We start from the raw sequence: 11,962 nt of genomic DNA on the forward strand, positions 1-11,962 counted from the left end.
TTTTCTCTAAAGTGACAAGCTCACTTCATTCATATTTGAGAAAATGCCTATCAAATACCCAAGTCTGAATAATCATATTTTGTCTGTCAGCATTTTTTCAAATAGAAATAGTGTTCCATGAAAGAGATCAGTTCGCAACTCAATTACGCTAGTGCTTTTCTTCAAAGCAACCACCGCACTCTAATATGCAGCCTAAGTGCCTCGTACATATTTTGCACACTTCCCACATCAATAGAATATTTAAAAGGTAGAGTAAAGATGTGTTAATTTTTTTTTTTAATTTTGTTGTTTCTATTGTCTCATCAAAGACATTCTTAAGTGGTATTGGTTTTCTTTTCTGAAAGTGGCTGACAATGAAGAATACAGTGACTACTAGTATAGTTTGGTGCCACCACACTGATTTGTGCTAAGGCACCAGCAGTTTTACCCATCATTGCCTTTGTGACATCAGTGAAAATGTCAACAGACAGATGAAAAATTAAGCAACGTCTTAGTATTATTACAGAAATAATTTTAATCTCACAGAGTCCTGAAAATGTTTCAGGACCCCCCAGGGGTCCACAAACCACATTTTGAGAACTACTGGCTTACGATGTTGCAATGGCTCATTCACAGTTGGAATGAAATAGTCTTCACATACAATTTTTTAAATTTACATTTCATAGTCAAAACATCTGGAAAAGATTGTTAGAACAGAACAAAGTTAGTGGGAAAGTTAGTGGACACATTTTTCAATTTCAAAACTTTGTACAAAGATGCAGTAATCAAGATAGGGTGATGCTGGCATAAGAAAAGATAGTGTTGAAGAATTGAGAGTCCAGAGATAAACTCTAACATTGGTGGCAAAATGACTTTTGACAAAGGGATCGAGACAATTCCATGGGGAAAGAATTGTCTTTTTAAGAAACAATGCTGGGACAGCTAAATATCTACATGCAAGAGAATGAGGTTGGGCCCCAACCTCAAACCATGCACAAAAATGAACTCAAATCATACAAAGAAATTAATTAAAAAACAGACCTAAGTGTAAGAAATAAAACTATAACACTCTTAAAAGAAGATCTAAGAGTAAATCTTTGTGATCTTGGGTTAGCCAATGATTTTTTTAGATGTAACACCAAAGACACAAGTGATAAAAGAGGTTGATAAATTGGACTTCATCAAAATTTAAAACTTTTGTGCTTCTCACAGACTGGGAGAAAGTATTTAGAAATCACATATTTTATAAGGGACTCATATCCAGAACATGTAAAGAACATTTACAATTCAATAATTTAAAAAATATATAAACCCATCCAAAAATAGGCAAAAATGATTAAATGTTCATTTCTCCAAATAAGATCTACAAATGTCTAGTAGAGGGAGGGTATAGCTCAGTTGTAGAGCACATGCTTAGCAAACACGAGATCCTGAGTTCAATCCCCAGTACCTCCATTAAAAAAAAAAAATCTATAAATATCTAGTAAACACATGAAAAGAAGCTCAACATTTGTCATTAGACATTAAAGAAATACAAATCAAATCTATCATGAGAAACTGCCTCACATGCACTAGAGAGCAACTACAAAAATAATAATAGTAACAGCTATTGGCAATAATGTAGAAACATTGGTTCCTTCACACATTGTTATGAGAGTGTAAAATGGTGCAGCCACTTTGGAAAACAGTTTAGAAGTTCCTCAAGATGTTAAACATATCTACCGTATGACCCAAGAATCCACTCCTAGGTATCTGCCCAAGAAAAATGAAAACATATGTCCACACAAAAATTTGTACATAAATGTTCATAACCATATTATTCATAATAGGTAAAAAGTAGATATGTATCAATTGCTAAATGAGTAAATAAAATGTGGTATATCCATATGACGGAATATTATTTGGCAATAAAAAGGAATAAAGCACTAATACATGCTACAATATGGATGAACCTCAAAAGCATTATGATAAGTGAAAACAGTCAGTCACAAAAGATTACATATTGTATGATTCTATCTATAGGAAATGTCCAAAATAGGCAAGTCTAAGGAGATGGAAAGTAGATTAGTGGTTGCCTAGGGTAGGGGAGTGGGGGAGGAGGGTAATGGAGAGTGACTGCTAATGGGTATGAGGCTTCTTCAGGGAATGATAAAAATGTTCTAGAATCAGATTATGGTGATGGTTGCACAACCCTGTGAATATACAAAAGCCATTGAATTATATATTTCAAATGAACGAACTTCATAGTGTGTAAAATTAAATCTCATAAAGCATCAAAAGTCACCATGAATAGAGGAATAGTAACCACATTTACATAAAAAGAAACAGAATTGTCTATGTTTCCTTTATGAAATTTTTAGCAGTTGTAGTAGATCAAAGTTTGATTTTTTTTAAGTCTGCACTAAAATTATTAACCAGAACCAGAAGTAGGGTATCCCACCACTTTACTGAAAATAATTAATCTTTGATGCACTAGTAATACCTGGGAAAAGGAAACATAGGGGTCTCAGTAGGGCTTCCTTCCAACGTCATGTGATTTCTGAAAAAGCAACCTCTGGTTCTGAAGTCATCAGGGTGTTAAGTCTGGGGATGGTTGGTTTCACACCAAACAGCGTGATCGAACATATGACCATATATACGTATGTAATTTCATGAAGACCACATCCTCAGCTCAGAGAAAGAGCTAAAGACATTCCTAGTAGAAAGCATACTGAACATTGTTCTTTCAGGGACTGAGGTTAATCTTTCTTAGAGTGAGATGTTCCCCAATATTGGAACAAAATAGCTGCTTCTGACTTCCCTTTTCCTTTCTTAGCTAACTCCTGAAAGAAAGAAGGAAGATCAGGCAGGAGAGAGAGGAAGGGAGGGAAAGAAGGAAGAGAGGAAGGGAGGTAGGGGAAACTCAGAGACACTTTCATATGTCATAAGTTGTAAAATCAAACAATCAGGGGAAACACAATCAGAGGGCTGGAAATAGCCAACACTCCCTACCCCTAGCGGCCTCTGCCCTCACCTGCCAGAGTCCAGACAGAAGCACAATCAATTATCATCCACCAAGTGGGCAAGGAAAATCCAGGCAGGAGCTTTTGAATAAATAAGGCTCCTTCCTGCATTTCCACGTGCCCTTGGCCAATTACTCCTTACATAGTCCAAAAAAGATAACTAGAAATATACTTGGTTGGCGACCAATTTTTAGGACTTTTTTAAAGCTCTAATTTAAGTCTTTGAAGAGTTTTTACTCATGAACACAGAAGATGATACTGCTGATGATGAAAACTAGAATCCTCGAAATGCCAGCTGAGACATTTAAGGTTTCTTCTTGTGTACTGTGTTCTGATGGCAACAAGGTCCCCTTGTCCCCACCCTCCCTGTAGAATTACAACCCTCTCCCTCAGCCCCAGCCAAGGAAACACATCTGCTGGTATCGAGTGATTATTCACTCTTCTCACTTGTATTTTTTTCCTAACAATCAACTTTGAAATCAGAAAGAAAGAAAAGAAAGGAAACCACATTCTTCGTACTCTCGGTATATAAATAAGAGTCAGTCAAGAACTGAAGACAGCTTTTCTCATTGATTGACGTGGGGGCACCAGCCATAATGAGGAACTCTACCTTTCCGGCAGCCACTCTCTCAGTGGTCATTTTTCTCCTTCTCATTCCTGAAGGTAAGACTGACTCTTGTCATTTCCATTATAACCATTAAGTAAAATGGAGCAGATCACAATGAACTTTTGGCAATATCAGCTAAGTGTCCTAAGAGGAGATTTCCCCCCACCCCACCCTGCCAAGCCTTTACATTCTTTCTGGGATTCTAAATATGTCTTTATTTTAGAAGGAAAAACATCCTTCTTTCTTCTTTAAAATTTCTTTATGAAAGATAACAGAACAGCCAGTGCTTATGGCCCTCAATTTGTGGCTTGAAAACTGCCAATGTAAAAACAGGTAGATAAACAAACAGAGAACTCTTACATTAGGAAAACAAATAGTACCTTTCAGGAAAGGAATAGTGGTGCCTCAGTCTTTCTTGCTGCAGAAAATGCAGAGAGTCTTAAAGACAATTAAAACAAACCTGAGCTAGACACCCCTCAAAACATCAGGAATGATTTGAATTCTTATCGGTTTCTCTAGGCTAGTGTTTCCTTAGGAATACATTAGGACACTGGGGACATCCCCACATAGATTCTTTGGTGCTATAGTATTTCGTGTTAAGCTAATTCTTTGGGGTACGAAGTAGTAAACAACATGCCTGGTTTTGTGTGAGCTGCATGAGCATCAGTTTGAAATGTTGTAAAAGCCGTGGGATTATCACTAGAAGGGTAATGGCCCCTGGGTAGCTCTTGGTGGTCTTAAAAACCTTCTAGGCAGTTTTTCTGCTCTGGGGCTAGGCTGAACTGTGCTGACAAGGGTGGAGCAGCCATGAGTTTCCCCCAGGGCTCAGCAGCTTTGGAGGTGGGAGTGGTGGGCAGGGGCTGATGCAACAATCTATCTTACCAGAATTCTCAAAGAAGTTCTCTGGTTTATCTTTAACCTAAAAATGAGAAGAAATTTTAGCAATAACAAGGTTGCAGGACATTTGGAACAAAGGATGGGCAGAGCACCGTAAGCATGGTATATAGCATGACTATATTCGGGCACATTAAGTTCACTATCACAGAGAGAAAACAGAGCAGATCTTAAAAATCCAATTATATCTTTTTTTTTTTTTTGCTCCTTATTACCAACTTTTTTTCTCATTTTTCAGTTTTATTAGGTAGAATTGTTACAATTTGACTGCACATATACAATATATTGCACGCAAATACATATATAAATATACTGCACATTTTTTTAGTTTACATATGTGTACTGATCATTGTTTCTAAGAACAACTGTGTTTAGTGAGCACACATGCCATCTCAAAAAAGCTCACTAAAAGCTTTAGCTTTTAAACTTACATAGTTATCAAAGGAATAAAGCCAACCACAAAATAAGAATCAACACAATGAGGTAATCCAACCGTAAATGACAGTCAAAAGTGCTTACCCATATTCAAGAAATCAGTCATCTAAGTTATAAATAATAAATAGTTCTGCTCCATTTTGTTTCTTGTGGTCAGAGAGAGCTGTGTGGGCTCATAAAGGGAACAGACCCAGCAAAGCCAGACTTGATGCTCTGGACAGCTAGTCTCAATCCTCCTACAAATTAGGATCCTCTGGAGGGTTTTGAAACAATACTGACGTCCTAGCCCCAACCCCAGTGACTTTAATTTATTTTGATTCTGGGTAGATCAAGAATTGCTAATTTTAAAAGCTTCTTGCCTGCTCTGAACTCTATTGCCAACCCTGCTAGGTTGCAGGACATGTGGACTTTTTTGAGGTGGCATGTGTACTCGCTAAACACAGGGCTCTGCAAAAGGGAGTATTCTATTGAGTTATGGTTTCTGCAGCCCAAAAGGTCCAAAGGTGCATCTATTCATGATCCATCCCAGGAAAAAAATTGAGATGTGGATGAAGTTCTCTTGGTTTCTCTAAGTTCCTTATGATTTTAGTTCTAGAGCCTAGGACTTCCCCTTCCCAACTACCTTCTGGGAATTACAGCTTTTCTGGACACTCTCTTCCCCGTCCCCCACTCTCATCATTTAAGACTTAGTGTAAATCCAGCAATGAGTTGGTTTTAATAATGGGGTAACAAGCACTGTGCCCTATTTAAGGAAGCATGGTTCTCAGCCAGTGGCGAGGAGAAATGTTTGGGGAGACTCCAAGAACATCTGGTATAGGAAGGTGGAGTGCTGAGAGTGTGTCACAAGAGCATAAGAGCCTCTCAGGCAACGTGGATGGTTTGCTATGTGCTTTGGTCTTACTATTCTCTAATAATGAATCTATACTTCTGGTCTACCACCAAGGACATTTGACTAAGGCAGAATCCTCTCCTTAGAGAATCTTCTCTCCTCCCTTCCTTAGAAAAGGGCTTAGATTAAACCTTATGGTTCAATCTGGATGGAAGGGGAGCTTCAGGTACAATAGATATTATTTTCTCAATTTATGAATGAGGGAATGCAAACTTCAATAAGCAGAAGTCTCAGAATAACCAAAGAACTCATGGGTAGGGTCACAGCTAAAAGATGCTATTATTAGTTTCTAAGCTGTTGGGTTTTGCAAGGGCTTGGGGTGAAAAGGGCAGCTTTCAGGCTTCTAAAAGCCACTCTGCTTACCCAGGTTAATACTTGGCTAGAAAGGGAGAGGGGTGGGAGGATACACAAGGTTGCCATCATCACCAGCAGCTCCTAAAGCAATGGTTACTGGTAGAGACCAATGCACAGCTGTCTGCCCTCTGCAAGCCCTGAGGCCTGAGCTCAGTGGTTGTGACAGATTCTCAGCCTGTTAATCCCTGAAACTGCCAACGGCATGGTTTCTGTGGGTGAAAAGGCAGGGCCTTCTCAGTGAGTCCAACACAAATGGGATTTACATTCAGATATTTGAAATCCACATGGAAGGTGGGGAGGATGCTCTCATCTCCCTTCCTCTCTAAGTGGGAAAATCATGTCTAGTTTTCTTAGAAACATGGCTTTCGGTAGAGCTCTTTGGGGTGGGCACTGATATGATTTGCCTTTTTCTTTTTAATTTTTAACAGATTTCTCTATAAAAATTATTGGAGGAAATCAAGTGACTCCTCATTCAAGACCCTACATGGTGCTGCTTCAAGGGAAAGACATCTGTGCCGGGGCTTTGATTGCAAAAGACTGGGTATTGACTGCAGCTCACTGTGTCCTGTAAGTGCTTGGGTTTTAAAAAATGTTTGTAGAGATAGTCTAATTTGGGGGAATATTAGTGAATAGAGTAAATACCACTAAAACCACAAGATCTTCACATCACTTATATCTTTGGCAATTTGTCTGCTCCAACAGGGAGTTGAGTCCAGGCTCGGCCCCAAAGAATCAGACCAATGAGGAAGCAGCATCCAGACTCTTTCTGTAGATCTCCTCTAGAGCCACGGGGTTCAGGTGCTGCAAGTTTTTGCTGCTTCCGGTCTTGACTTCACGATGGTGTGGAAGGGTGAACACTTCGGTCCACTCAGGGACCCGAGCACAGCTGTCAAGTAGAGAAAGCTTCTTTTGAATGCCTTCCTGTTTTTCTTATGAACTTCTTTCACTTTCAGCCACCTCTTAATTGCTGTCAACCACTTCTAACCTCTGTCAGGGCTGGGCGTTACTCCTTAAATCAAGCCTCTAAACACGGGGCTGTCTATTAAGATAGCCACTATCATATTGGCTATGTAAGTTTACATGTGGCAATATATATTTACTTACATTAATTAAAACTAAATCAAATTACAAATTGAGTTCCTCCGTCTCACTGGCCACATTTCGGGTCCTCAGCAGCCTACATGAGGCTCCATACTGAACAGTGCAGACCTTTAGACCATTTCATCATCACAATGTACTCTACTGAAAGCACTGTGCTAGTGTCTTAAGTGAGACTAACATCAGCTGTGTAATGGAAAAACGGCAGTGTGAATATATGGTTGGTATAGTTCATACTACGTTGTGAATGATAATGGCCTTAATCATTAATACATCAGAGAGTATTTTGATTTTATTAACCAAAATGACCTTTAGCATGGAGGAGTAAAAGAATCCTGGGCCCCTTCTTCAGACCACCATCCACTCAATATACACATACTCAATACCATGCAAATCAGTTCTTCCACTAAGCAATCTGTTTCTGAAAGTTTTCCCATTTAAGTTTGTTGTTCTTTCACAAAGATTTCTTCATTGCATTAGTCTACATCTATTAAGTGTCTTGCTTTTGTCTCTAGACTACTGAGACCTCTTGTTTTCTAGTCATCTAGAACCCAATTCTCTATTACAACTAAAGCAGGGTTGGGAGGGTACAGTACTAAAACCCCAACAAAAATCCCAAGACTTGGCTTCGCTGCCATGGAATTCTCTTATTATTTGTTTTTCAATGAACCTAGTTCAGCGTGTTATAAATAAGCTGCAGGTGATTCTGATGATACATTTGTAAACAAATTACTTTTTATTCTTTAAGGTACACATTTTTTTCTGAGCCACAAACCAGTATTTCCACAGCAAGCATATTTACAAATGGGACAATGAAACTGATCAGCACATAATATGCTCATATCCTGATTTAAAGATTAAACCAAATTAACAGTGTTGTCTTTGTTTTCAGGAACAAAAAATCCCGGGTCATTCTTGGGGCTCACTCAATAACCAAGAAAGAGCCTGAAAAACAGATAATGTTTGTTAAGAAAGAGGTTCCCTATCCATGCTATGACCAGGACACACATGAGGGTGATCTTAAACTTCTAAAGGTACAAACCTTTGATTATTACTTTTGATTGATTTAAAAGTCACAGAAGCACCTACAATCTGGCCACCTATGTGGAAACCTTTCTGGGTGTCCCTATAGATACAGACTAGAGCTGCATAAGGGGGTCCCTGAGGGTTGGGCTAGAATTTAAATTAAAATGTGACACTTTTAATTATCTCCTTCTGTAACTCTTTTTGCTTGTCTTCCAACAGCTAAACAAAAAAGCAACAATTAATAAAAATGTGGCTATCCTTCATCTCCCTAAAGTAGGGGATGATGTGAAGCCCGGAACTATGTGTCGAGTTGCAGGGTGGGGAAAGTTTCACAATAATTCACCTGCGTCTGATGTTTTGAGAGAAGTCAATGTCACTGTCATAGACAGAAAAATCTGCAATGATCAAGGGCATTATAATTATCAACCTGTGATTGGACTGAATATGATTTGTGCTGGAACACTCAAAGGTGGAAAAGACTCCTGCAATGTAAGTGAAATAGGACCCCAAATTTTAGCTGTTGGACTAATTCATGCAGATATAGAGAACATAAATTCATGCTTTGTCTTGTCATGGCATTAACTTCTACAGGGTCCTAGCACTTTTTCAAAGGAGTTTGATAAAACTCCAGTCATATAAATTCATGTTCTCAGCTCAGGTGAGTTGTTCATCAAAAATAGCAAGTTCATTGCTAGTGCATGGGTTGAACTACTACATCTTCTTGATTTCATATCAAAAACCACTGAGAAACAATTTTTTCCACTTTTCATATTAATATATGAAACTGAAAAATACATAATTTTTTCCACTTTTCATATTAATATATCAAAACTAAAAAATATATAACAGGAGAGTTGAAGTCAGGGTACCTCTAGGGCCTTCAGTGCCTTTTCTCTACCTCAGTAACCACCCCCCCAAAATTCCTCTGCCCTTTAACCAGGCAAGTCTGAAATGCCTGCATTCCCAAGACTGACTGAAGATCTCAGGATAGACCTCCTAGAACCAAGCTCAGCCCCCAGGAAACAACTTCCAAGCATGACCCATACCAGAGATCATGGAAGCCTCCTTGCCAGTATCCCCTTAGAAGGGCTGGGACAGGGATCTGCTTAAAGACAAGGGTAGAAGAACATGTGACAAGGTGTAAGCTCTGAGTCCTGGCTTGTCATTCCTCACCTCACTGGGATGGAGCTGGTTCCGCAGAGCCTTGCATTTGCAGAACTCTATTTACAAGCCTCAATGGCCCACCATCTGGCCCCACCAGTCCTCCCTAAAGCCAAAGCAGGGAAACCACCGATCAGGACTTCAACGTTAAACACATTGAAATATACTGATTCTAGAGTTCCATGAGAGAATGCAAGGTCACACACTGGGTGGCTCGGTCACAAGAATATAAAGCAGGGACCTACAGCTAACTGAAGCCTCCCTGCTGGTGGAGCCAGGCAGCTCCAAAGTGTAATCACTGACTTCCAGCGGCTTCCAACTGGATTCTCAAAGGAGCCTCAGAGAGCAATCGCTGTCTATTTGAGAAAATGAAGGAAAAGATTGCTTTGGTTTTGTTCCTTTGGGAAGACAATTATCTGCCGGAGGAACAAGAAAACATGGTTTTTACTCTTTCCCTCAGTGTCCCATCTGCATTTGACTATTTTATCCCTTGAATTATTAAGCATTTTGAGAAAATGCCAAGAGAGTTTCCTTCTAAAGCAGAGAATGTCTCAAAATTAGTAGATAATTCAAACAATAATACATGTCTCATTTCAATCTTCACTGGTTCTTTAGACAAATCTAGAAAACCAACTTGAAAATATTAAAATATACCCGATCATTTTGATTTTTTAAGCACTAATTATCAAGTAAGTCAAGGTTGGTCTTATCTTCAGCTTAAATGCTCCACATTAAATGGAATTGCTTCCATTCTGCTAGTGGTCGTGGTTAATACCGGTATCCACTATTCCTCTTGCTTTCCCCTAGGGAGATTCTGGAAGCCCTTTGATATGTGACGGTTCCCTCAGAGGCATCACCTCCTTTGGCATTCCAGGGAAATGCGGGGACCCTCGAGGACCTGGCATCTATACTCTTCTCTCAAAGAAATTCCTCAACTGGATAGTTAAGACTGTGAAGCATGCAGTTTAGATAATTGTATTTCATTTCACTTGCTGTCACTTCTTAATTTTATCATAAATAAAACCAACTGGTATCACTGGACCTGTTTCTTTCCTTTAATTTTTAGCGAGTAGATCTTGACCAGCAAAGTGAAGCAAGATAATATAGAGATAATAATGTGGATAATGTAAAGGAGAGATCAAGGGACCAATGTCACCTGTGTCATCCATGACACAGTGACAAGTGACACACAAACTTTGCTTGAAGTATTCACTTCACTGATTCAATGGGACTAAGGAGGAATGACACTAAGGTCAGGCTGGGAACAAGTACAGCAGAGCACTCAGCAATTCTGCCAGGAACAGAAACAGCCAATCTGGAGGATTAGGGTTAAAAGGAATTAAATTTGTCCTTCAAAGGCCATTGTTCCACATCAACACCTGCCATTCAGATTTATGTGCAAGAACCTGAGTTGATGGGAGAAGTAGAAATACAAGATCCTCATAGTATTTTCCAAAAGCAGGTGAGAAATAGGAATTAAAATTCCAGGGGATATTAATGAGGTGCTTAGTTAGCCAAGAAAAGTATGCAACAGAAAGCCAGCCTCCTTTCTCAGGAGTTGGAATTTAGGCCTTAGATTATCTAGGTGATTTCTTGGTTCTCTTTGTTCCTGAGCCTGGGTAGGTCCAATCAACATGGTGGGTACAGTGGCTGCCATCCCATGCCAGGGTGTGAGTGTTGAATCATGGCCTGAAAGTTTTCTTTGGGAAAAAAACCCAGGATGTTTATCCAGCATGTTGAAGGTAGTAGATAGTCATCAGCCCAGTAGCCACTTCAAGATGTGATTGTGTAAATAGATTCCTTTGATTTCTATCAGTTCCTTTGGGAATATAAATTTTATATGTGTGTGTGCATTTATATACATATACATAAATATATATATATAGGCACACACAAGCTATATCCAAACTAAGAACATACAGCAACACTACTCTTACTTGGCTTCTTAAAACAAATGAAGGAACATAGCTTAAAGGCTGACCCCAAAATATTGGTACATTGGTTTTCAACCATGGTTGCCCATTAGACTTACCAGGCTCTTTAAAATGTCCAATGCCCAGGCCTCACCACTAGAAATTTTTATTTAATTCAATGGGACCCAGGACAAAGTATTCTTTATATAAGCCCCCCAATGATTCTAATATGCAGCTGGGATGAGAAACCCCTATGTTAGAAAGTAAACTCTCGTGCTAATATCTAAAAGAGATGCTCTAAGAGAGTCACTGTGACATCTTAGGTAGCCGCTGTAACCCCTAATTAGGATTTTAACAGCAATAAGAGGATGGATGGAATATTTCCTATTGGCAACATTTATTATCGATTTTGCAAATCTACTTTAAAATAGTTGTATGGAACTCTATCGTTCACTGCTGGTGGAAGTGTAAATGGGTACAGCTTCTTAGGAAAAGTGACAGCGGTGTGTGTATTAAAACTGAGTGAACATTTAGGCTGTGGCCTAACAATTCCACTCCTGGGTATATACCAAACAGAAATGAGGGCTTTTTCCCACCAAAAGTG

General features: G+C 39.1%; 1 protein-coding gene across 1 annotated transcript; it reads left to right on the forward strand.

The window, feature by feature from the left end:
* The first annotated feature begins 3,380 nt into the window (after positions 1-3,380).
* On the forward strand, positions 3,381-10,486 carry LOC105077812 (granzyme A). The gene is made up of 5 exons (XM_010966291.3): positions 3,381-3,644; positions 6,589-6,727; positions 8,151-8,292; positions 8,504-8,773; positions 10,253-10,486. Exons 1-5 carry the CDS (start codon positions 3,578-3,580, stop codon positions 10,412-10,414), a joined length of 780 nt encoding a protein of 259 aa, XP_010964593.1. The 5' UTR covers positions 3,381-3,577; the 3' UTR covers positions 10,415-10,486.
* Positions 10,487-11,962: the final 1,476 nt, after the last annotated feature.

This window comes from Camelus bactrianus, chromosome 3, assembly GCF_048773025.1.
Source record: "Camelus bactrianus isolate YW-2024 breed Bactrian camel chromosome 3, ASM4877302v1, whole genome shotgun sequence".
NCBI lineage: Eukaryota > Metazoa > Chordata > Mammalia > Artiodactyla > Camelidae > Camelus > Camelus bactrianus.